At 49.6% G+C, this 27,042-nt stretch overlaps 1 protein-coding gene and 1 long non-coding RNA gene across 3 annotated transcripts in view; one reads left to right on the top strand and one right to left on the bottom strand.

The window, feature by feature from the left end:
- Positions 1-27,042, top strand: part of LOC146854178 (uncharacterized) — a 265,426-nt gene that overhangs the window by 18,465 nt on the left and 219,919 nt on the right. The gene's annotated exons all lie outside the window — the stretch shown is intronic.
- LOC146854179 (aldo-keto reductase family 1 member B1-like) overlaps positions 1-27,042 on the bottom strand; it is a 217,432-nt gene that overhangs the window by 49,516 nt on the left and 140,874 nt on the right. For both annotated transcript variants that reach the window (XM_085651951.1, XM_085651952.1), the window contains exons 6-7: positions 19,912-20,018; positions 5,487-5,568 (exon numbers count right to left, since the gene is read on the bottom strand). In XM_085651951.1, coding sequence (XP_085508077.1) covers positions 5,487-5,568; positions 19,912-20,018 — 189 coding nt within the window. The remainder of the gene's footprint in view (positions 1-5,486; positions 5,569-19,911; positions 20,019-27,042) is intronic.

The raw sequence follows: 27,042 nt of genomic DNA, 5'->3' as shown, positions 1-27,042 counted from the left end.
CTCATCTAAATAATCCTGATGCAACTCCAGTGGCTCCCCTTGCCAGCCCGGAACAGCGTTGCAATCCTCTGCATCATTTAGAGAGCCTTCAAGAATCCCACATGCTGACTGGCAAGGTTACCATTTCCGACGCTCTCAGCACCAGTGGCCAGGGCACCACCAGATTGGAGACAAAAAAAAAACCTAAGCAACAGGCCTTTTCCATTTATGCACGCAGGAGCTGGAACAACACCCAAGTATTCATCAAGTTGGTCTCACAATCCTGTTCCAATTTCTGAGAAAGTTGAACAGGTGCCTTTAAAGAGCACTACATAATGATACAGTAACAGTTCACAAATCAATTGTTGACTGTATTCTGCCTTTGATCCTGAACAGCGCTCCATTGCCTAGGTTCATGCTATAGAAACGCTGCATACATTCAAAGAATTCTTCATGCATTGAGTTTACTGGCATCAGGAGACATATTGCATTACCTACAGTACGCCCCAATTTGAAGCAAAGCTTTGATAACAATGTTGAGCCACAAACTCAAGAAACAAATAGCACACTATGAAAAGCACTAGATTTGGTCATTAATGGTAGTGTGCGTTTATGTGATTCTTGTTAACAATTCTGCGGAAAGTCAGCCAGTGTTAGTAGCCAATTTTTGGAGGCTGGAAGCAAAGACAGGCCAGACTCTGTGGGCCAGAGATTTCCTACTTATTACACCATAGTCAACCAGTGATACAAAACAACTATGCAAATATGCAGATGAACACTATATAAACAAAAAACTGTTTGGTCTCTGTATCATCTTTATGTTGTGGTCATGTGAGCACTGGCACATAGTTAAAACAGTTTAAACCCAAACCGAGAAATATCAACAGCTGCCCCACCAGTGCCAAAAAACTGAGCAGAACACATTATTAAGATTGCATTATTAAGAAAGTATAAGAATATAGCAAAGCAGGCTCTGGTACCATCTGGTATGAAAAAAGCCTTGTGGTTTTACTCTACAGTGCACCTTTAGCAGATCAAGGGTAGGATGTGGCGACATCACTATTAACGCTGTGTTTCGTGATGGGGTGCTGCACGAACTTGACTGCTCAATTGAGAGATTTAGCCAAAGGTCTTCCTATCTCTGGCAAAATAGCAACTCATTTAAGCACTACAGGCTGCATTGCTGGTAACCAGACCGTACATTGCAGTCGTGTGGGATCCAGGACGGGTCTGAGCTTGATGTAGAACATTCTTTGGAACCTTTAGTAAATTAAAGATACATTTTCTTATACTGCGAAAAGTGTGTACTACATGGGCTCATGTTAAATTTTAAAACATTGTGAAGACATAGTCTGCAAGCGGGGCTGGAGACTATGCTTCATACTTAGCACGAGTGGGTTTGGAGTGCTTTACGCTCCGCGTTTATGCCATGCTAAGCTTCCTTCAGTGAAAGAAGGCTGGTGGTCATTAGTGAAGGTCTGCATTTCCGAGATTGAAGCTCCGCATGTGCGGAGAACGCACTATGTGGAAGCATGCCAACAATTCCCAGCAGGCCATGGACTCTTGCTTGTTCTGGAGAGAAAGTAGCCGTTCAGGATAACAGGTCACAACTTCCCTCGTTTTTCACAACGTCTTTGCTAGGCAGTGTGATACAATGCTGCCGCAGCCAGAACCTCGCTACACGGATTTCTGATTCCCCTTGCCAAGACCAACTGGTTACTATCAATAAACATTGGCAATACAGAGACGTATTTAGAAAAGTTGTCTTGTTGATTAAAGTGAACTCTGAACTATTTATTGAACACCTATCTGAATCTTTTAAGACTGGGCGGGGTTATATTATAGGAAGGGCTAACCAATCATGGAACAAGGAGGATTCCTAAATTGGACTAGTTTGCAAAGGTCTACACGACTGTCCTGCAGAAGGTATTAGAATTCTAGCGTGCACAAATGAATTGCTAAAGACAGGGAACAGATTATTAACACCTGGTTATCTTGCAATTTTACTAAACTCAATGCGACATTATACATATATGACAAAGCTTGAGGCTATTCATATCATAGGGAGAAATGCAAACGTTCTTATATATTTTTGAGGCACTCATCCTTTTTGTGTTTAGTTTCATGAATAACCAGTTTCGCGTCAAATTTGACAGCAGGATACATAAAGCTGCTGCTAGTGTATCCATCTACAAATACTGTTAAAACTGTGCTACTTAAAATACCTTTTAGATTTGTAGATATCTGCTACATCTTCCAGGGATCCTTGACCAACCAAAAGGAGGAGTCAGTGGGGAACTCCTGTGTCTCGGATTCTTCCTCTTACCAAATTCCCTTTTTTCCCCACTGGCCCTCATATTCCCATGTATGTGGTCACTGGCAGAGATAGTGAGACTGAAAGAGCATTGGTCACGGAGGCTTCTTCTGGGCATTAAAGTTACAGCAACCTTACAGAGACTGAAAAGTTTCTAAAATGCTTAAAATATGAAGAGTCTTCAAAGAATTGATATAAATCTTTAGTTGGCTATACAGTCACTAGGAGCACACGAAAGCCATCAAAACTTGACATAAAATCATTTTAGATGCACATACAATAAAATGTTAAAAAAACTGTTAAATCCATTAATTTACAGTCCAAATTTCAAATCTAAGGCTATATTCCATTATAATAAGTAAGGTGTCAAGTTCCGACATGCTGCAAAAAGGACCCTCTAAACTGCATTCTTCTGTTTAGCCTTTACATATATAGCAAAAAGCAGGAGACTTCAAACACAACTGGATGTCTAACATAGCTTAAACCATATACTTGGTTTTCCCAGTGTTAATTTCTAGGCCCCTATGTTTGTAAAAAAAAACAAAAAAAAAAAAAAAAGAAGAACGGATCCAGAAGCTTTTGTAGTCCCATTTTAGATCAATGGTGTGTCATCTACAAACTGAAGGGTCGGAACAGTGTCATCAGACCCTTGTAGCATTGTTCTCGCACTTCTCGGAATAGGTTACCATGTCACTGAATAATAGAATTGGGACAAAAACGTGTCCTAGTCGTATGCCCCGGTTAAATGGAATGGGGTCTGTCAGTTCGCTCCGAGACCGGCAATGGACCTGAGCAAATAAGATCCAAGATGTACTTTGGGACCCCCATTATCCGCCCACAACTTCCACAGGGACTCCCTAGGTACCAAGTCAAACGCGAACATAAGGACCACGAAAGTCACGTAGCGACTGCTGCCCCCCAGGGTAATACATTTCCAACAGAGTAGCTGAAGACGAAACACCTGATCGATGGTGCTTATACCATCTCCAAAATCAGCTTGAAGCAGTGTCAGAATTACAGTGTCAGTTAGCCACTCACATTGCCCGTCTACAATAACCCTGCAGAAAATGTTTTGGGTACTGTCGATGATGCGGATAGACCAATAATTTTAAGGAAGAGCCCTACAGCCCTTCCGAAAGTTCAGAATGATCACTGCCCCAGCCCATGTATGGGGCACTAGTTTAACTTTCATAGTGTTAAAAAACAGTACAAAGTATGGACACCAGATATTGTTATCAGCCATAAAAAGATCTCCAGGGATCTTATCCAATCCTGGGGCTTAATTTGGAATAATCCAGACTATAGCTTTTCTAATTTCAGAAATGGAAACAATTAATATCTCGGGCTGGTATTTCAAGTTGGGAATCCACTAACCCATTACTACCTGCACCACAGCCAGGAGCTATACATGCTGACCCAGCGGCCCGCTCTGAGAAAAATACAACCCTGTGGCGAAGGACTATAGTTCTGAGGAGTGATTGAACCAATCAGCTGACGGGATATCAATTGGTGAATGATAATCAGTGCCACCGTTGGAAAGAATAAGCCAAAAGGACCAATGGTCCTTCTCTTTAACGGCGCACATTATAGATGCCCATTTTCTATACTCTTAATCTCTTTCGGTACAAAGTATTTCAGCTTTATAGGACTGCCTTGGACCGACTTCCTATTCTGATATCTAATGGATTTAGATAGTAAATGACTAGCTACTCTGCAAGATTTGTTGTACCACAAAGCCTGTGTTTTCCTTTCTGCAAGAGTATTGCGGCCAGATGTACGACCATTAAGTTTAGCGAGCTGCAAATTGCACAAAATTGCGACTCGCTAAACTTAATGTACAACAGTGTATCAGACACTGTTTGCGATTCCCCATAGGGTCCCAAATTGCATGCCTCATGAATATTAATGAGGCTGACGCAATTTGCGACCCCATTGGGAATGGCTAGCACTCCCAGGGATCGTGGCGTGCTGGGGTTAGCAGACCACCATGTCCCGGACCGCTTTTAAATAAAGCAGTTTTAAAAAACATTTTTTAATTAATTTTAAATGCAGCCCGTTTTCCTCGTAGGAAAACGGGCTGCATTTAAACAAGAAAAAAATGAAACTGAAAAGATTTTTTTTAAGGGCAGGTAGTAGTCCCTGCCTACTCTTAACAAATATTTACGCAACCTTTCAAGGACCCCTTCCCGTTTGAGAGTGGTTTACCACCTACTTGAAGTAGATGGTAAACTGCGAGTGTTATCAGCCGCAAATGCGGTCGCAAAACAGTACATGGCATGGTGACTCGTTAGTAGGAAGGGATGCCCCGTCCTAATAGCGAGAGTCGCAAATGCTATTTTGAGAGTCAGTGATTCCCAAAATAGCATGTCTACATGCCTGGAACTTTTTCTGCTGTTGCAAACGGACCAATTTGCTGTTTGCTGCCGCAAAAAAGGATTGTACATCTGTCCATTGGACTCTACAAAAAAGATATTCCTTAAAGATGCGATCATAGCGTTATGGATGGCACAGATCCTCGCCAGGGTTGCAGAGGGCACTATCAAGGGCACTATCATAGTCTGCACAGCTTCAAGCCCAACGGCCACTACGTTATAAACCTCCTCAATACTAACGAAGGTTCTACGACCGTGCTCAATTTTCACCTACGTCAATCGTTAGTGGGCCTAAGCCTTCTATTGAAGGATTCATTAGGAGTACTGTGCAAAGGAGTTCCTATTGGGGGCAGTGCGAGATCCAAGACTTATGATCAGTCCTGCCGGGGTATCAAACCCATATCAACCAGTTTGGGCCAAAGTCTAATGTTCAATAAGAGGTGATCAATTAGACTAGTCTTCAAAGAATGGTTTAGAGTCTAAAGAGCCTCCTGTAAAACTGGACAGAATTTAGATGCCATCCAGGGTTTAGCGTGTTCACATACTGATGAAAGATGGCTCAAAATGAGTTGAGAGTTCGCATGCTGCAAGCAGTCTATACATTATGCCACATACTTCTTTGACAAACATATTTGGTCTTTCAAGAGACTTAGACTATTAGAAGGTATAGGCAGAAGAATAACTAACACTAGGGCGAGAGACAGAAAGACAGTAAATGAATGACAAGAGGTAGGACAAAGGGAGCAGTGCCAGAAACCTGACAGGAAAGCGGTAACACTTTCATAGCTTTCAACTAAACAGATTTCCCTTTTAACACGTACCTGAGCAGATGATTTCTTGTGCTTTGCTGCAATCTCCTTGATCCTTGGGTCATCCAGAAGGGAAGGGTCTTCAGGCTTGGCCCTAGTAGGAGCAGTGTAGAAGGGAATACAATTTAGATAATGCAGGTTAGGTAGAGGTTACCGGCCCACATCAAACATACCTTTCCGTAACAAATCTTGATGGTAAGAATTAAAGAAAATAACAGAAAAGGGAATAGATTTGTAGAAATGGATGTTTGGAAACAGCATTCAGTGTAGCTCAAGAAACTGTGCTGTTCAGTATCACAACACAATGATGCCCCTGTGTGGCGCTGGAAATGACAGGGCCTGTATAGAGCCCTGTACAAGCGGATTGTAAAATGGAGTAGAGACATTGGCTAGTGTGCGATTGTGTTTTATCTGCATGCGAGTATGCACATCTCTCAGCGTACACAATGCACACATTTTTCACTTCGTGCATTGGCTTTTGCTGGGGAGAAGGGAAAGCGGATTTATTAAAAAAGGTACATCAAACAAATGAGAAGTGGTATTGGTGAAGCACTACAAGCATTGATAGACCTCAAGGCAGCAGCAGCAGCAAAGGGCTACAGATGAAGAGCAAAATGAGAAAAGGTGGATATCAAAGCTTTCCCATTGTAATGCATTATGATTATTGAAGTGTTGGGAGTATTACAAGCCATTGACTGTCTACTTAAAGGCTGAACAGCTTACAGTGTCAGAGGGTATACAGTACTCCAGCCTTGGGCGTTTTTTCACAAACCAAAGTAATCTTTTATTTAATCCATGCGGTTCCATCTGGTCACCCAGGATTACAATTTCTGCAATATATCAGATTTCAATACTATTTAACAAACCACTCCCCTTCCATTTGAGCTTTCACTCCACATTGATCTACTGGTTTCTAAATTCCTAAATCACAGAAAATGTGAACAGGTCGGGCTCAAACACTTCCACCAAAACAAAGGCTGTTTTTTTTTTTTTTGCAGAGTTTTATATAGCGCGAACTTGACCCAAATCCAATCAGGTATCAGAGCGCTTTACATAGCGCCAGTTACATTACATCAGGACACACATTCATTCTTTGTTAGGCACGGGGAGATTAAGTGATTTGCACAGAATCACTGGACGTTCGGCGTCATTACCGAGACTCGAAACCAGGTCCGAAGTTGAGCGCCCTAGCCGTTAGGCCAACTCCTCTCCCCAATATTAATGTGTCTTCAAAGACTCGCACCAACTGCAGAGATGTGCAAGGCAGGATTATGAGGCACAGCCTGCGCCTATTATACGCAGTCCTTTGATGCAGGTGCAAGAAAAGAGGTCGGGAAACTCGACAACCTGTGTGTTTGATCCTACTCAGACATAGTGAGGGTCTTTCTCCTTGAACCCAAATTTTGGGCTGCGAATCAGCAAAACCACAGAGTGAAAGGAAAGGTACTTTAACAATAATTCTTCAGTGACAAATCAGCACCAGATGAAGAACTTTAAAATATTTTCTGGTATCCAGGATGGACCCCAGAAACACCAATTCATTACATTTTTCTTTAACAGTACAATGTATGCATTTTTCACTATTTCAAAATAACATTTTCATTATTTAGCCAAATAGAAGACATCAGACTGACAGGACATAAAAGGATGACAGCCTCTGCTACTTTAGAGCAAAGAGATGAATCCTCAAGTAGTCCTAGACGGAGACAACCGAACCAAAATCCATCAATATGCTGAGGGCATGCTCCATTGCAAAATCTCTATTCACAACATTTGGGGACTCAAAGTCCTCCTCAATTACGTTCAGAAGAGGATGCCTAACATCTATTTCGAACCCAATTAAGCAAAAATAGAATTCCTTCTGTTCAACAACAGTAACAAATGAATACATGTCCGGCTATCCAAGATGATACCGGAGGGCCTCACTCTTCTAGGCCAGCGCAAAATCCAAGTTTCATTCTCGACATGGACCTCTTTGAATACCACATCGAGAAAACCAAGACAGCATGGCACAAGCACGTGCTCAAGGAAGTGAAACCTATCTTCCGCACAAATGACTTCACAACTACAGTCCGCCTCTCATACCTAGAGGGAGTAACACGGATTCCATATGGTCTCCCTGATGCAGGCCCCCAAAAGGTATCTTACAAGATGGAGCACGACTAAGCCATACGTAGTTACACCCAATCATCCCCACCGTGAAAGAACTACAATAGTCATTTCCTGCAAGCCAGCATCATCTTCAAAATGTGCTGCATCACATACAAGGCCACCAGGAGCGGTACTGAAGTGGAAAGAAAATAAGAGCAAACATACAAAGATGGACAAAGAACAGTTTCTTGCCTGTAACTCCAGTTCTCTCCTAGGGGTATTTCTATAAGTCATATGCACCCAACTCGTCCCGCTTACGTGGGGGGAGGAGATAGAGATAGAGATAGAGAGAATAATGCAGCCTACATACACAGGCTACACTGGCCAGAAAGGCAAATAAAATCCACTTAAGAAAATATATCTAAAAGAAGTGCTCCGGGGTCCCCGCACGTGGGCCAGATTATTCAAGTGCTTATGACTATACATGCAAATCCCCCACAAGAGAACTTGCAGGATACTATAGACCTGTTCACAGAGCTTATGGTCACGTTTTCAACTTGTTATGAGCACTGAAACGGTAGCACTCGCCTGCTGAATATGTGGGTAGAAGTGGTACGCATCAGTGATGACTTTGTATTATTACCGCTTATCATCCTCCTATGACATGGTTAATCATCCACTCCCACTCAAAGGATGTTGGAATGAAACATGTTTTTCAATACTAGCTATATACACTCAGTATCTCTGCCACTAAACCGCACCCCAATTTAATAAAACCGGGTTTACCAAAGGACTGAACAAACAACTTAATTACCTTTATATATCTGTGTCACCTCTGCACGCAGATGTTGCTTTCTTTCTAGTCGTTGTCAGTTCAGTTAAACCCAGAGTCCATGGAAACTAAGATATGCCTGTGTGAAGATCTCCAGATTAGAATCTTATTAATGCACTCTGAGTCTATTCTACAGAATGGGGTTGATGAGGAATCTGTTAGGTGGAGGCTTTACTAGAAAAGGGATTACCAAAAAGGTAACTAACTTGTTATTTCGATAGAGTGCTTCTAACCACAAATTCCTACTCTTGTGAATAGATACCAAAACAGTATCTCCCCAAGTGGTGTGTCTGTGGAATGGTTTGGACCAGAATATCCTGCAAGACGGATCGGGCAAAATGCCTTTACTGCCAGACATGGCCATCCAGGTAGTAGTGTTTTGGGAACTCACTGAGCAGGTTATAGCCATGAGTAACACTATTTTTATGGTCAACAGGTGGAGAGAGCAGCCGTTCATTGGTTCGAAGTATGTGTGAGCATCAGGTATGTGAGAACAAAAGGAAGGTCTTAATGCAGCATTACAAAAGCTGTTGGCAGGACAATGTGGATCAGCCATTTCAAGAAATGCAGCAAAAACAGGTGATTTAAACAGGGTTGGCTGATATGGCAAACTTAAGGCCCAAAGATAGCCTTCAACTGTTGCCACAGCAAGGCCTTGCTAGGCTAGAGAAAAACAAAATATTGGATTGTTAGACAGCTGGACTTCGAAGGGTTGAATGTCAAGGGTGAAACACTAGACAACAACCTTTTCCCAGCGTGTTCCGCATATACAGTTTTGGTGGAGGGACGTCTGGCTGCCAGAATGACACCAATCACTTCTGAAGGAAGATCGAAAGCCATCATCTGTCGCCGTTCAATCTCCACTTATAGAGGTTTAGGTTGTGAAGGCTTGGGTGTGGAACCAAGCCCGCTTGTGTGACGGGTGGCTTTCTTGAGAGAGCAGTCTGATTGCAGTACAAATGCTCCTGGTCAGGAGTTCCGTGTACCACATTCGCCTCGCACAGTACGGTGCCATTAGAGTGACTGACTCGGTCTGTCTTGATATTTTTCAGCAATCTGGGAAGTAGAAAGGGCACATAGACCTTTGAATCCCAATTCAGGCAGAAAGCAGCTCCAAGGAAAAGCTGCCTATGGAACTCCAACGCGCAGTTTGGACACTGCATGTTCTCTGTGGTGGCAAACAGATCAAGCCAGGGATCTCTCAATTGTCAGAAGAGGCCCTGTGCCACCTCCAAATATAACTGCCATTTGTGATAGATCAGCAACACTGGCCGAGAACCTGCCAGGTGCTACATAATCAGGGAGATGCCCGGAGCATTCAGTCACTTTCAGAGATGCAGTCTCCTGGCAGAGGACCCCACGCCACCCTGTTTGCTGCAGTACCACATGGAGGTTGGAATGCCTTTGAGAACCTGCATACGTTCACCCCTGATGGACGAAAGGAATGCCTTTAGTGCCAAGCAAGTTGCTCGCTACTCCAGCAAACTAATGTGGGGAGTCTCTACCAGAGACCAGAGTCCTCTAATCTCCACCTATCCAAGAGGATTAAAAATCCAACTGTCATGGCTGTTAACTCCGAGAGGGATCTGCTGCTGGTCCAACTGCAGTCGAGAAGTCAACACTGCAGGTTTTTCAGTCTACTGCGATACCTGGATGGAATCGGACAGGGTCCTCTGGTGCCAATCCCATAGGGGCTTCAGATGCCACTGCACAGCCTGGTGTGCAACCGGGTATGGTACACAACCTGGAGACAGGAGGCCAAGAAGCCTCAAAGTATTCTCTTTGAGACCCAGATCAAGGGTTGAAACATTGGGATGTTCTGTTGTGCAGATTTGTATAGCGCACTATTACCTGGGAGAGTGTCCTGGTGCTGAGCAGGTCTGAGTCTAGCCGAGCCTAGTGAGACTACTTGATGCGGACGTTGATGAGGTGGTGAGCTGTCCTGAAGACTGGAATAGTCTGGACTACTCTGGGATTGTAGCCCAAATGTTCTGGAATCTGGGGCAGGGAAAGGCTCAAAAGACCACTGTACCCAGGATGGCTCAGATTAATGGTAGATGTTCTGAAGGAGTCGGGTGGGTCTCTGGCACATGGAAGAAAAAGCCAAAGATGCCAACAAGCCAGTCGTCGTTTGAAGGTGATTCATGACTGTTGGAAGTGAACCCGCCTTCAGCACCCAGTCGAAGTATGAGAATACTTTATTCCCAAACTGTAAATATGGGCGGTGACCACCACCATCACCTTTGTGAACACCTTAGGTGCACTAATAAGGCCAAAGGAGAGCATCAAGAACTGAAATTGCTCGTCTCGTACTTGAAGGCGCAGGTAATGTCTGCATGATTGAAGGACGGGCATATGAAAATAGGCGTCCTGCAGATCCAAAGCCACCATCTAGTCTCCTGGATACCTGCTCTCAACTCCAGCCAGAGCTAACGGCTGAACTTGTGCCAGGGTGAGTATTTTGAACTTGTCTGTCCGAAAAAAGACGTTCTTAGGGCACGAAACAAAGATAGGACAAAATGTTCCATCCTTTTTCGACACCAGGAAAAGGGATTAACATCTAGTTCTGATTTCTGATGCAGACATCTTCTTTATAGCTCTCTTTGTCAGGAGAGCTTGAACTTCTCCGACGACTATGGGCAAGTGGTCCTTCTGGAAATGTTGCGATGTGGGTCAAGGGCTGTTGGACCCGGCCTCGAAGAATGGCCCTCCGTGCCCCCGCACCACCGAAACCTGGCGCCTGCAGCCCAAGCCCGCGGCCCAGCCGGCCCTTCCCACCAGGACACCCGCACCAACCCCGGACATCCCCGTCCATGGCCTCTCTCCTTTCGGCCACCCCGGGCCCGCGTGCCCACTCCATGCAACAAGATGGCCGCCCGGCTCCAGCGCGACCCGGGCCTCGAGGCGCCACTCCGGCTGGAGGACATCACGCTTCCAGGGGATGAGAGAGGGAGGAGCAGTTTCTATCGCACCTCTAACTCCCCTGGGACGATGGGTTTCAATCGGCCCTCCGGCCTCCCTGCGGGCTGGCTCCGTGCCTGCTGGGTGTCTGGGACTCCTCCTGACCCGGCCCTGAAAGGATCAAAAGACAATAGCAGGAAACCCCGACAAGCGGCCCCCAGGTGACAAGACCCCCGCCTGCACAGACTCCGGACATCAAAGCGGGGGTCGACCTATAACAAGGGGTGCTCTGAGACTGTCCGAGAGATTCGACGCTGGAACAACGAGAGCTGCCGACGTGGTCGCGGCTCCTGGAACTTGAACCCACCTGAGCCCTGCTGAGTGACTCGCGGCTCCCTGAAGATCGTAAGACCTCCGAACTCGTACCTGAGCCCTGCTGAGTGACTCTCGGCTCCCTGAAGATCGTAAGACCTCCGAACTCGTACCCGAGCCCTGCTGAGTGACTCGCGGCTCCCTGAAGATCGTAAGACCTCCGAACTCGTACCTGAGCCCTGCTGAGTGACTCGCGGCTCCCTGAAGATCGTAAGACCTCCGAACCTGTACCTGAGCCCGCTGAGTGACTCTCGGCTCCCTGAAGATCGTAAGACCTCCGAACTCGTACCTGAGCCCTGCTGAGTGACTCGCGGCTCCCTGAAGATCGTAAGACCTCCGAACTCGTACCTGAGCCCTGCTGAGTGACTCGCGGCTCCCTGAAGATCGTAAGACCTCCGAACCTGTACCTGAGCCCGCTGAGTGACTCGCGGCTCCCCCAGACCCTCACGGTCCCGCCGGACCCCGACTCAGACCACGTATCCCCCGGCTCGAGGATTGTGAGCTGTGCGCCGGATACGTCCCTGCTTTGAACCGTTACCAGAGACAGTCCCGCTACCCCCTACCTTTCCGAGACGCTTGAGCCCGTGCTCCCCTTGTACATATTTGCAGTGATACCTATTTGATAAAGCTTGTTTTCTGAGAATACCCAGGGTGGTCTCTCTGTGTCGTGTGGTGCCAGAAGTACGATCCTAGTTGCGAGATTCCTCCCCCTGGGGAATCTCTCGCCAGTGCCCGGCTACAATACTACACGGGTGGGACTCAGGGAAGTCAGGACCCCCTTCCGGGCTCCTCTGAGGTCGCCGTCTAACATTGGTGGCAAGCGACGGGATTCGGGCCCATCACCTAGAGATCGTACAGTGAACAACGGACGCACGACCAACAAAAATGGCAGAAGGAAGCGCCATGAGCTCCGCAGAAACCAACGCCAACAGAGTGTTCCAGGTGGAGCACCTAGAAGAATACACACACAAAGAGCTAAAGCAATTTTGCAAAGAACTTAAAATCGCTACCACTGTCCTCAACACTAAGGAAGACTTGCAGAAAGCACTGAAAACTTGGGTGGAGACCGGGGCCTCCCGCCCGGAAGGCACGGGGGAGCGCCCCGACGTAGCCGAACCCCCTCCAAGTGAAAGCAGCGACAATCAGGTGCGAGGCATTGTACCAGACGGGGGCCTATCCCCGGAAGAACTCGCGGACAGAGAGAGAAGCCGCAGTCATGAACTCGAGTTAGCCAAACTCAAAATAGAGGGCGAATTGAAGTTAGCGGAGAAAAAGCTAGCGGTAGAGCAAATGCGCGTACAAGGCGAACTGGAAGAAAAGAAGCTCCAACGGGAGCACGAAGGAAGGAAGCTCCAACTGGAGCACGAACGCAGCTTAAAAGATCTCGAGCTCAAGGCCCGAAATGAGGACGGGAGGCCCTCGGGAAACCGAGAGACGGCCCCTCCAGCGGAACAGAAGGTCCACATCCCCAAGGATGTGGTCAAGGAATATTATAAAAACGATGACATTCAGCAATGGTTTCGGGCCTACGAGGTCGCCATGACCTCCCATCGGATTCCACAGAAGGACTGGGGGGCGGGGTTGTGGGGGCGGTTTCTGAGCGAAGGAAGGGACACCCTGCTCGACCTACCCCTCTCCCTGCAGACCTCCTACAGCCACATGAAAGAGGCTCTCCTCACAAGATACGGCCTCACCCCAGAAATGTACCGCCAACGGTCCCGGGACTGCAGGAAGATCCCAGGCACCACCTGGGTGGAGTATGTAAACTTTTTCAGTCGGGCCTTCGATGGGTGGGTCAAGGGCAGCAAGGTCACCACCCTGGCCGAACTCACTGATCTCATGCTATGGGAACATCTGGCTGCGAACTGCTTCATAGAGCTACGTCAACATCTGCTGGATAGCAAGCTCACAGATCCCCGGAAGCTGGCTGTGGAGGCTGACCGCTGGACCAACACCCGGGTCTCCCGGGGCATGGTAGGAGAGTACCCCCGAACCAGTCAGGGACCACCCCGCTAGAGAGGGGGAGGGAACCAGGGAGGGCCGAGAGAGTCCCAGCCTAGCCCCCCCGAAGACACCACCTCCACCTTTCCCGGCGCCCCCCCCCACCAGTAACAGGGCCCCCTGGGAGACGAGGACACCGGGTGACCGTCACATGCTTCCGTTGCCAGAAACCCGAGCACTACGCCAATGACCCAGAGTGCCCCATGGCCACCCAAGTCACCCCGGCGAGACAGATAGCCAACGTAGCCCTGGGGGAGGAGGTTGAGGAAGCCGAGGAGTGGGAACCCGCCGCTATGGCCCTAGTATCCCTGGGAGATAGGGAGATGATCCCTGGTAGCCTCCTACCGTCCAACACACAGAAATATGGGCAGCTCGTCAGGATCAATGGCCACCAGGTAGAGGCCCTGCGGGACACCGGGGCCAGCATCACCGGTGTCCTCAGGCACCTAGTTCCCGAGGAGCAGATCCTCCCCAATGTCTTTTGCCCCGTAATATCCGCAGACAATAGGGAAAGTATGTGTCAGGTAGCCCTGGTGCCATTTGAGTGGGGAGGGGTGATAGGTAAACTCAAGGTGGCCGCAAGAACCTCCCAGCCGGTCGACTGCCTCTTAGGGAACGACCTGGAGAGTTCTCCCTGGAAGCACGTAGAGCGCAAAGCCCACCTAGGAATGATGGGACTCCCCGAGTGGGTGTGTGCCACCACCCGATCTATGACAGCCCGACTCACTCCCCGGAGAGAAGTCGAGGGCACCCCGGTCGAAGAAACCCGTACCGTCCCCGAGGGTCCTCCCGTTCCCCCATCGGAAGGGTCCGTCGCCAGCGACGAACCCGCACCATCCGACCCCGCCCCGGTCCCCGAGTTGGGGGATCTACCTGAGTTGGCCCATTGGCGCCACGAGGGCGGGCCCACCCGGGAAGAATTTTGCCGGGAGCAAGCCACCTGTCCTTCCCTGATCGGGCTGCGGCGCCAGGCCGAGGGCCAAGCCGCCGGTGACCAGACCGGAACGCACCGAATCTATTGGGAGAATAACATCCTGTATAGTGAGCAGAAATCGGTGGAGCTGGGATCCGGACGGGTACTGGTGGTACCCCTCCGCTTCCGAGATTTCCTCCTGGACTTAGCCCACGATGTCCCCCTCGCCGGTCACCTGGGTCAGGACAAGACCTACAGCCGTCTCGTGACCCATTTTTTTTGGCCTAAGATGAAAGCAGCGGTAGAGGCGCACTGCAAGTCCTGCCCCACGTGCCAAGCCAGTGGGAAGAGTGGGGGGGAAGCGCAAGGCTCCCCTCCAACCCTTCCCAGTCGTCAGTACCCCCTTCGAACGAGTCGGAATCTACATCGTGGGGCCACTGGACCCCCCCACCTCCCAAGGTCACCGTTTCATCTTGGTCCTAGTAGACCACGCCACCCGCTATCCGGAGGCTATTCCCCTGGGCACCATTACGGCCCCCGTGGTGGGCCGGGCCCTGATGGGGATCTTTTCCAGGGTGGGTTTCCCCCGCGAGGTCGTGAGCGATCGCGGCACTAATTTTATATCAAGGTATAGGACGTCCCTGTGGCAACAATGTGGGGTGTCCTATAAGTTCACCACTCCATACCATCCCCAAGGGAACGGCCTAGTAGAGAGGTTTAATAGGACTCTGAAAGGGATGATCGCTGGCCTAGAAGAGCCCCTCCGGCGTAAGTGGGACGTCCTGCTCCCTTGCCTCTTGTTCGCTTACCGGGAGGTCCCCCAGAAGTCCTTAGGATTCAGCCCGTTTGAATTACTCTATGGGCACCCCGTCCGAGGTCCCCTCAGTTTGGTTAAGGAAGGGTGGGAGGCAGCACCCCAGGCCACCCCCCGAGATGTGTTCCAATATGTCCTGGCCCTCCGGAACCAGACCAGGAGGTTCCGAGAACTGGCCGAGGCCAACCTGGAGGCGAGTCAAGAAGAAATGAAGCGCTGGTACGACCAGAATGCTACTCTGGTCGAGTTCCAGCCGGGCCAGCAGGTGTGGGTCATGGCCCCCCGTGAAGCCTGGCGCCCTCCAGGACCGATGGACTGGGCCCTACAAAGTGGTTGAGAGGAAGAGTCAAGTCACCTACTTGGTGGACGTCCAGTCGCCTCGGGATCCCCTCCGGGTCCTGCACGTGAACCGCCTCAAGCCTCACTTCGTGCGGACAGAACTGAGCCTCCTGCTGGCCACCGATGACGGGGCCGAAGATGAGTCGGATCCCCTCCCGGACCTCCTGTGTGTCAAGGGGCAGGATGGCTCCGTGGAAGGAGTGAACCTCTCCCCAGCCCTCACTGCCCAGCAACAAGCGGACTGCCGCCAGCTCCTCAGACAATTTTCCGACCTCTTCTCCCTGACCCTCCGGGTCACCAACTGGTGTGTTCACGATGTGGACACCGGGGACAGCCCGCCGGTGAGACACCGAGCCTACCGGGTTCCTGACCGGGTCCGGTCCTGCATTCAAGCTGAAGTCTCGAAGATGTTGACCCTGGGGGTGATCGAGCCCTCTGACAGTACCTGGGCCAGCCCCGTGGTCCTGGTTCCGAAGGCAGCAGCCCCCGGTGTCGCCCCCGAGCTCCAGTTCTGCGTGGATTACCGGGGGCTCAATGACGTTACCCGAGCCGATGCCCACCCAATTCCCCGAGCCGACGAGCTCATTGACCGACTAGGGGCCGCCCGGTTCCTCAGCACTTTCGACCTCACCTGCGGCTACTGGCAGATTGCGCTCACCGAAGGGGCCAAGGAGCGGTCTGTTTTCTCCACCCCCGATGGGCACTACCGCTTCCGCGTGATGCCCTTCGGGATGAAAAATGCCCCGGCCACTTTCCAGAGACTGGTAAATAGGGTCCTGGCCGGACTAGAACAGTTCAGCGCGGCCTATCTGGACGACATCGCTGTCTTCAGTTCAGAGTGGAGTGAGCACCTCCAGAGAGTGCTAACCGCCCTGCGCCAGGCAGGCCTCACCGTAAAAGCCAGCAAGTGCCAGATCGGGCAAGGATCCGTAGTCTACCTGGGGCACCAAGTCGGGAGTGGCCAGGTCGCCCCTCTACAGCCAAAGATCGACGCCATCCTGGCCTGGGACCCACCCATCACCCAAACGGAAGTCTGAGCCTTTCTGGGACTCACGGGCTACTACCGCCGATTCATTCGGGGGTATGGCAGCCTGGTCGGCCCTCTCACTGAACTCACGTCTAAAAAACAGCCAAAGAGGGTGCAGTGGACGGCTGCCTGCCAGGAAGCTTTCGATGCTCTAAAAAAGGCCATGTGCACTGCCCCCGTCCTCCAGGCTCCCGACTACACCAAGGAGTTCATAGTCCAGACCGATGCCTCCGAGCATGGCATTGGGGCCGTCCTGTCCCAAATGAATGATCAAGGCCTAGACCAGCCCGTCGCCTTCCTCAGTCGGCGGCTGCTACCCCGAGAACAGAGGTGGAGCACCATAGAGCGCGAAGCCTTTGCCGTGGTCTGGGCACTCAAAAAACTACGACCCTACCTATTCGGCACCCATTTCAGAGTCCAAACTGACCATCTGCCCTTGCGATGGCTCATGCAGATGCGAGGAGAAAACCCCAAGCTACTGCGGTGGTCAATCTCCCTCCAGGGAATGGACTTCACCGTAGAACACCGCACTGGTACGGACCACGCCAACGCTGACGGCCTCTCCCGGTTCTTCCGCCTCAGCGAAGAGAACCCCCCAAGGTGATGGGCAGTTCTCTCCGGCTTTCAGCTGGGGGGGGACGCGTGTTGGACCCGGCCTCGAAGAATGGCCCTCCGTGCCCCCGCACCACCGAAACCTGGCGCCTGCAGCCCAAGCCCGCGGCCCAGCCGGCCCTTCCCACCAGGACACCCGCACCAACCCCGGACATCCCCGTCCATGGCCTCTCTCCTTTCGGCCACCCCGGGCCCGCGTGCCCACTCCATGCAACAAGATGGCCGCCCGGCTCCAGCGCGACCCGGGCCTCGAGGCGCCACTCCGGCTGGAGGACATCACGCTTCCAGGGGATGAGAGAGGGAGGAGCAGTTTCTATCGCACCTCTAACTCCCCTGGGACGATGGGTTTCAATCGGCCCTCCGGCCTCCCTGCGGGCTGGCTCTGTGCCTGCTGGGTGTCTGGGACTCCTCCTGACCCGGCCCTGAAAGGATCAAAAGACAATAGCAGGAAACCCCGACAAGCGGCCCCCAGGTGACAAGACCCCCGCCTGCACAGACTCCGGACATCAAAGCGGGGGTCGACCTATAACAAGGGGTGCTCTGAGACTGTCCGAGAGATTCGACGCTGGAACAACGAGAGCTGCCGACGTGGTCGCGGCTCCTGGAACTTGAACCCACCCGAGCCCTGCTGAGTGACTCGCGGCTCCCTGAAGATCGTAAGACCTCCGAACTCGTACCTGAGCCCTGCTGAGTGACTCGCGGCTCCCTGAAGATCGTAAGACCTCCGAACTCATACCTGAGCCCTGCTGAGTGACTCGCGGCTCCCTGAAGATCGTAAGACCTCCGAACTCGTACCTGAGCCCTGCTGAGTGACTCGCGGCTCCCTGAAGATCGTAAGACCTCCGAACCTGTACCTGAGCCCGCTGAGTGACTCGCGGCTCCCCCAGACCCTCACGGTCCCGCCGGACCCCGACTCCGACCACGTATCCCCCGGCTCGAGGATTGTGAGCTGTGCGCCGGATACGTCCCTGCTTTGAACCGTTACCAGAGACAGTCCCGCTACCCCCTACCTTTCCGAGACTCTTGAGCCCGTGCTCCCCTTGTACATATTTGCAGTGATACCTATTTGATAAAGCTTGTTTTCTGAGAATACCCAGGGTGGTCTCTCTGTGTCGTGTGGTGCCAGAAGTACGATCCTAGTTGCGAGATTCCTCCCCCTGGGGAATCTCTCGCCAGTGCCCGGCTACAATACTACACGGGTGGGACTCAGGGATGTCAGGACCCCCTTCCGGGCTCCTCTGAGGTCGCCGTCTAACAAGGGCTATTTTCAGTTCTGTTAACTGTTGCGGCGTTGCTAAAGGCCTGGAGAAGTCAGAGTGTCGAAATCTGTTCTGAAATCAGGAAACAACTTTCAGCCTGGAGGTGCTCGTGGTACTGTGCAACGCTGAATGGTGAGAACAGTGGATGACAGCCATGCTTGGACTTCTTATGCTTTTTGCACTTTTCACTTACTCAAACTTTACGACTTTGATGAGCACTGGTTGCGAGATTGGCCACAGGAGTGCTCCCTTGCCCGGAAGTTCTTAACCTTACTTCTGAATTTTGCTACTGCAACTTTGGCTTCGCGGTCGCAGGTGGTCTTGCAGTTCATCTTTGCGCAGCAGTCACACAAGTCTGGCTGTCTGCCATCCGACAGTGGCAGTCTTTTCATAGCTCAAATCCTGCGATTTTTAGAGGGTGCATGTCCCACGAATACTGTAAAAAACATTAAGGGAAGAAGTTGCATCAAGTGACCGAATCTGAAGGAGCTCGGGAAGGCGTGGAATGAAAGGAAGAGACACCAAACCGCAGAGTTAGGGCAGAAATAGTGGCCCTGATGCAAATTCCAGGGTGGGACAAATTCGCAGTCGAGCCACACAACTTCACCTACCAACGACAAGAGAATTGCAATGAAAAACTCTCCGCATCCACTCTGGTGCCTGGTGGTATTCACAAAGTGAGGAACCTGCAGTTTCTATTAGGAATCTGCAGTCTCTAATAGAAAACCTCTTTCTTGGACCCATGCTTTTGTTTAATTTCTAATACTAAAGCAAATCCTGCAACACTTCCATCAAATTCAATCCTTCCTTTCCAGCATGATGCATATGCGATGACGGCAGAATAAATAAAATGATGCAGGAGTATAGTTGTGCTTTTTATGTTGAGTCCCGTAAACTCTAAAATGGCATGTAAGTGTCATCATAGCTTCTCGGGTGACAGTGTGCTTTTAACAGGCAAGTGAAGTGAACATGCCGGTTTGATACAAAATTTGTCTGACAAGAAGGCTACAGTAATTCATTATCTATGATGGGAACAGTTATTATACCAAGAAGTTACGATTACTAAATGTAATCTTGAAAGCATGGAAGGGATGAGTCTGCCTAGCCAGGAAGAGGATTAAATCACTGCAGTTGGCATTAACTTGTTGGCACATTTGCCAACTGCACCTTCTTGCTTTACTAAAAACTGGTTACCAACAGCTTTTATTTTACCGAAACTCACAATAATATCTGTTTAATGTCTAAGTTGCAATAAAAAAAAAGCACGAGCACTCACCATGGCCTGTCTGGGGAGCCTAAGGGGCTATAGGCAGTCACAGCAATTCCTTTCGACTGGCAGTACTCCACAAGTTTGACCTGGGTTAGGTATGGGTGACACTCAACCTGCAGCCAAAGTGAAGCAAAGACAAGGGTTATCACAAAAAGGTGAAGACAAGAATGAAACTAAATCTTGATGAGCTAAGACACTCTTTATATCCTGCAAAAATGATTTATGTTTCAGCTCAATACAAGACCTAGGGAGTGTTAATCAAGTCACTTCACGTACTTGATGATTCAGTCTGTGCCATTCAAGCACGGGTTACACTTTTGACACAGCTATTAGATAGTCTGCTATAGGCAGCTTTTTATAGAAGGGAAATTTCCTTCTGTCTATATCCATATGTTTGCCATCACACTGGTATTTATTCATACTTAGTTTTCGAACAGTGAAATAAAATGAATTTACAACTAGTATATTTGCAAATGAATCTAAAAAGATAAATGAACACTCATGTCTATCGGGTTTTAGTGCAGTAGGATTCTACATACAATAAAACAATATAATCACCGGAAAACAGTATTATAGCAATAGTCGATGTGAACAACTGAAGCAATTTACAATTCATTAGAAAGTCTGTAGTAACGAAGGTCCACGCAGGTAGGATGTAGGTAAAGTGGTTTTTATTGTAGTAGGTTACAGGTTCAGAAGAGCAGCCCCACCAGGAGCAGCCTGCCTGCTGCTCAGCCCATTCTCAACTGTCACTTCACCTCACAGGCTCCCGACATTCCGAAGCGCATCATCACTCCAACATTTCATGCAGCACACAGCACAAACACACTGGCTGAGCAGGAGGTGAAAATGGCATAACAAACATGGACAGGATACTACAAAGTCCTTATCAGCTTACTGTCCATCGGCGTTGGAAGAACGGGGATATATTTAATAGAAGATCCAATTTCTGCATTTTTTTGTTTTAAAATATCTGCACTGACAGGGAAACGGATGGTTTTCAGACTATGCAGGAAAGTGCCTCTTTTTGTATGGCCATCCCCCCAATTTTAAACTGATGCGGATGGTTTTTCGACTCTGTAGTGCACTGCACCTGCTGTCCTGGCCCCAGCGCATGTGCTCGGACCTCTTCAAGTTGCGTACAATTGGCTAATGCCAGATTAGCTCACTTAATGTTGCTCCATGTCCCTAGTATATGGTACAAGAGGTACCCAGGACTAGCAAGTTAAGTGTCACCAGTGGGCTGTAGCTCCTTTTGTGCCACCACTGTTCTGACAAAGGGGAAACATGGCTCTAGGGCTGCCACTGCAGCCTTGCCACCCAGTTTCCAGCCTGCCTACTCAAAGTGACAAAATAACCCTTTTATCAGGTCCAAGTCTACCTTTTACTTACCTTTTTAATAACTATAAGTCACCACTAGGTAGCCCTGTTGCATTCCTAAAGCAGGGTTCTAGTATTAAAAGGAAGGATATGCCTAAATACACCTTACATGTCCTGACAGTGAAATCTCTCAATTGTCGTTTTCACTAATGATGCTGGTAGCCCCACTGGCCACCATGGGGTTCCACAAGGGGAGGGGGGAGGGAGGGATGGGCAGGCGTGACTTGGGGTGTCAAGATGGCAGTCCGATTCTAACAGTGCTCCGGACCCCTCCCTCATCGGCCGCAGTGCCTGGCCATCTTTACACAAGTCCGGTCAACAATTGGTCCCGACAACTGCCAGAGCTGAAGTGGGATGATAATTGAAGCTAGGGGTACAGATGGCGGGGCCCACGACCGGAGTGAGACCAGGACGCAAAATGGCAGCCTAGACCCTAGCGGACTTGCCCAACTGGCTCTGCAGCTGCAATATTTTTGATTGCCACCGGGGTCGTGTGGGACTAACGGGTGACGTGCAGCTGAGCAGAGTGGAAGGACTGACAGGGAGAGGTGACCCGGCATGCCCTGTGGACGAGTGGGCTGGGGAAATGATCAGTTGGCCCGGTATCCTCTTTGTTTGAAATTTATGGCTGAAACTACGACACCTGTGTGGACTGTGGGTGGCCTGAGAGTGGACCCCAGAGACCGCCTAAGCCTGCCCTGAGGTGCAGGCCCGCTGGCGCTGGTAGACGAGGGCCGACACCAGGGCTGGGCCTAAACTGCCACCCTGAGACACCTCCAGGCGCTCCTGGTCTGTGCTTGGCCTCCCGCACAGTCTGACTGACTACCCAGGTGAGGTGCGGTGGGGTACCCGCGGGGAGAGTGGCCCAACATATCCTGATAAGGAGCCAGCACTAGGGGGGGGGTTGGGCACATCGGGGGCGCTGAGTGCGTGCTGTGGCCCTGCAGTGATGTATGGCCTCAGAACAAGCGCTGCCTGAAGACAGATTCAACTGGCTGCTGTTCTCTCCGGCTGGTGCAGGCTGAGCAGGGGTCTGGTGGTCCAGTCTGGCAGTTATCCCCTTTCCAGCTTGCCTTACCTGGGTACAGCCCTTAGAGGCCTAGTTCTGGCAGTGTTGGTCTACCTGGGCCCAGATTAGTCCAATCATTGAGTGATTAGGCCTCGCGCTGGGACTGCTGCCTGGCCCTCTGCCACGCAGGTTGGAGGGGAAGTGAAGCTGCGGCTCCTCTGGATACAGGCTTCGGGGCTCATTACAGAATGGCAACTTCCATGACCCTCCAGCTCCTTAAATGGAACCTGTAAATGATACAGAAGGCATGCTTGACAGACTATTGAGATGCCCCTGTTGCCTCCTTTGAATCAAGTGGAATGTCACCAAATAGGCCCTCCTTGCCGCAGGCCTGTGTGGATGTTTTCCCCCTCTTTGGTTGTAAAGGGGAACAACTCTAGATTCTTCCACCTGCCACAAGAACCATCAATTAAGGCCCGGGAACTTTATGTACAAATTGCGGTAGGTTGGGACTTGCCTCTTGAAACCTGGTACTAGGGCATAGTGATATCTCATCTGCAGCTCCTGTTTCGCCTGCTCCTGCCTTACTCACCGCTATCTGCCTTCAGCTGGTGCCCGGGATTGACCCAGTGCTTGGCTGCTCGTGCTACTGTGAACCGCAATAAGCGGGCCAGGCTCTTCAATACAGTCACTGCGCTTACCTTCAGAGAGATGGGGAAAGAACCTCAAAACTACCCCCCTACCAGCTACGCATTGACCAGTTCACCACTCCGGCTGGACCAACATTGGGGGAGGGGGCCTGATAGGGCCCTCACGTCTGCAGACATGATACTTCAAGCTATACATTCCTCGGAAGCAGTGGTTGAAATTAAGATAGGGGAGGTGCGGGTGGATTTGGCGCTTCTCCGTCAGGATCCCCGTAACATTATTTACCGCCTTACGGAAACAAAGGGACGCATTTTGACAGTCGAAGACGATGTGGCAGATCCCAAAAGCAACGCAGCCCGACTTCTCACTCGTACAAGTGAGCTTTATCATCGAGCCGCAGATGCTGGAAATAGTTCTAGGTGCAACAATTTGTGATTTGTTGGGTTTCAGGAGGATGCGCAGGCCACCCAACATACTGAATTCCTTGAGGAATGTCTCAATACTAGATGCCACAAGACAAACATTCTCCCAGGTTTGCAGTGGAACGTGCATTTTGCGCGCTCACCACCAAACCTCCTCGGGGGGGCAACGTAGACCCAGGATTTTTAATTTCAAGGAAAGCAGCTGTATCCTAGGAGAGGTTAGAGCACACTCCGATCTTCTGTATCAAAACTAACATTGATTTTTCTGTCCTACACTAGTGAAGTCCAGACCAAAAGGTCATACGAAGCTGTCAAATAGAAACTCCGAGCTCTCCAGCTGCCCTACAAGCCTCTGTTCCCAGGGTGACTTAAAGTTTATCAATGAGGGCAAATCCATTTTTTGAGAGACCCGAGAGTCGGCCTGGGAACAGCTCACAGAAGAAAAGCAGCTGCATTGTCAGCGTCGCTCTTTACCCTCGCCCACTATACAGGCCTCAGCACGCAATCCGCAACCAGTCTGGCGCCGTAAGAGGGTCTGCACCCGATCGAGCGAATAGACTTACCGACTTACCACCAGGAATGTGTCACCCTCCTTGAGTTCGGGGGCCTTAGCTCCACTGCCACCACACAGATCAGTCACCATCTAATAACAATTTAGACTCCTAGACACCGACCCACCTGGAGGAGTGGTTAAGTCAGACCCCCCTAGTCTATTTGAATTCGATATGGCTGGCCTGGTTTGAGATATTAGCATACAATCATTCCTTGAGTTTTTTTTGACAGTTTCATGATTGCCAGATGTAGTCAATTATAATTGTGAGCATTGGTTTTCTGGCTTCCTCTTTAGTCATACAGAAAGCAGTCTGTATGTGTAACCTCCATGGGGAGATGTAATCTATAAGAAGCCCTCTTCATTAAGTTGTGGAAACCCCCTAGGTCTTCTGGCAGGGAATCCGCTGGATGGTGTGATGGAGGGGAGGAAGTGAAAATAATGTAGTCCTCCCAAGGGTCTCCTGGCATTGGGTCTGGAATTTCGCCTTCTCTCATCAGAGGAGGAAAGGTCGACACTATAAGTGTTGTTGGCGAACTCGGTTTCTCAAGGGCCTGTGGTTGCACCGGTGGTTCCTTGAGGTGGAAATCTTGGATTGTAATCTGCCAGCATAGGTTGAAGGTCTTGTATCAAAGTTGGCGTCAGGTGAGCCATCTCTCTAGTGCGATGTTCTTGATATTAGTAGCGTCGATTATGACATGACGGTGCCAGATATGGCTGGTAGTATTGCTGGTCCTCTTCCTGGCACTTAACGTGCAGCTCTAAAGGGCTGTGCGCCACTCTGTAAATTCCATCATCTTCATCCGACTCTTGAAGATCCAAAAGGTGCGAAGGAGGCAAAGGGGAGATCTTACTGTAAGTTGACATCTCAGGATGAAAATATTTCTATGTCACCCTAATCGACGGTGGCGTAGACGGACTCCTGGTCACCAACGCTGGAAATCTGGTAGTCGACTGTTACCGTCGATGGAATCATCATAGACTGTTTCGTCGCAGATGGTGACGTCTTCAATGGTGTCTGCACCGACTGAATCGTAACCGGCGATGGACTCGTCGACGAACCTGTCGACAGTGTGGGCGTCAGCGACAGTAGTGGCATCGACGGTGTGGGTGTCGACTGTAGTCACTGCAAACCTCGCCAACTGTGAAAATGGGGCGATAGTCGACGATGGAGTCAACAAAACCTTCGTCAACAGTATGGGTCCAGAGATGGCCGTTGTGGCCATCATACCGGACGTCGACGGGGCAGACAATGTAATCGTGACTGTCGTCGACAGTGGCATTGTCTATGGGGGTTTTCAGCTCTACTCTTCCCCGGATCCAATGTGGAGGCTCTATGGTGCTTCTTTTCTTTGCCTCTGCTGGAAAGGTTCTAGAGTGCTAGCAGCTGATTGGCTGCATTCAACATTTAGTCCTTTATATACAAAATTAAAAAAAACTAAGAAAAAAAAGGACATGGACAGGCTAATCTGAACGTGGCTCAAGGCCATTATAGCCTATGGCATTATCGGACTACTGCCAGACTATGGCACCGTGGAACTCCCATCTCGAAGAATGGGAATGATTCAGGCATGTGAATCTATGAAAGATACCCCAATACTGGATAGATAACAAAGGATTTGTTGCATAGAGGCATCTAATGGATCAGTGGTTTGCTTATTACAGTATATATAACAAATCATTTCCATTTTGCTGCATAACATGCTCTAGTAGTAGGCTTTCTTGCTTATTTATGAATAGTTATACAATCTGGTGGTACATTTGGGTATCCTAACTATTGACTTCAGGAGTCAAATTGCTAGGTTGAGCTCCCTGGTGTTTGGATGTCCGATTCCTCCATGGTTCTAAGTAAGAAGGTCTGAGGTGAGGTGAAGCTTCTGATGTGGAACTACGGAGAGTTCTAGAAGCGTGGTGAACCATGGTTGACAAGCCCATGTGGGAAGACACTAGAATACGGGTGAGGAATGTTTGTCAGAGCCTCTGAACCAGAAATCGAAGAGGGAGAGGCAGAAAAGCGTAAGCAAATGTCCCTGACCAATTCATCCATAGGGCATTACCTTTGGATAGAGGGTGTGGGAACTTGGAGGTGAAGTTTTGGCATTTTGAGTTCTCTGCTATTTCGAAAAGATCAGTATGTGAAAAACCTCATTTGTGGAAGTATGGGTGGAGAACTTGGGGGTGGAGTTCTCACTCGTGGACTTGTTGACACATCCTGCTGAGTAGGTCGACAAATACGTTGTCCGTCCGGGGAAGGTGTTCTGTTAGCAATTGAATTTTGTGATGTATTGCCCAACGCCAAATGGTCTGAGCGAGGTGTGATGACTGTAGATAGCGCCCCCCTCTGTTTTAGCGGTCATATTGTCCATCCGGACTAAGACAACTTTCCCTATCAGGTGAGGCAGAAATGCTTTGTGAGCTAGGTAAACCGCTAGAAGCTCCAAGTAGTCGATGTGGAGACGTTTGTGCTTGGTGCCCCAGAAACCCTGAACTGTTAGATTTTGTAGATGGGAACCCCACCCTGTAAGGGATGCGTCTGCAGGGAGCATAACTTGTGGAATAGGGCCGATAAAGGGACGCCCTTTTGACAAGTTTTGGGTGTTCCACCACATAGAAGAGCGATGGGTGCGGCTGTCTACCAACAGTAGAACCTTTAGTTGACCCTGTGACTGATTACATTGGCATGCTAAGCATTCCTGTAGAGGACTCATGTTTAATCTTGCATGAGGTACGATTGCAATGCATGATGCCAACATCCTAAAAGTTGCATGAAAGTTCTTACTGTTGGTATCGGTTGCTTTGGAATTGTAGTAGCAGTGTCTGAAAACTGAATTCTGGCTGCATTGGGGTAGGCTAAAACTGCTTGAGTGTTTAGGAAAGCTCCCAGATACGGCTGCAGTTGTGTAGGTTGAAGATGGGATTTTTGCACATGGATTGTGAATCTCAACGGAGGAAGGTTTATTGTAATTTGAGATGTGTGTTGGCTTTGATGAGCCAATCATCTAGACATGGGAAGATCATCTGTTGTCTTCCTAGATGAGCTGCTACTACTGCTAGACATTTGGAGAATACTCCGTGTGCAGTAGTTACTACAAATGGGAGCCACCGCTACCACAAATCTGAGGTATTTG

The sequence above is a fragment of the Triturus cristatus genome, chromosome 4_1 (assembly GCF_964204655.1).
Source record: "Triturus cristatus chromosome 4_1, aTriCri1.1, whole genome shotgun sequence".
NCBI lineage: Eukaryota > Metazoa > Chordata > Amphibia > Caudata > Salamandridae > Triturus > Triturus cristatus.
Note: the sequence above shows the minus strand (reverse complement) of the source record. Positions and strands in the feature narration are given on the sequence as shown.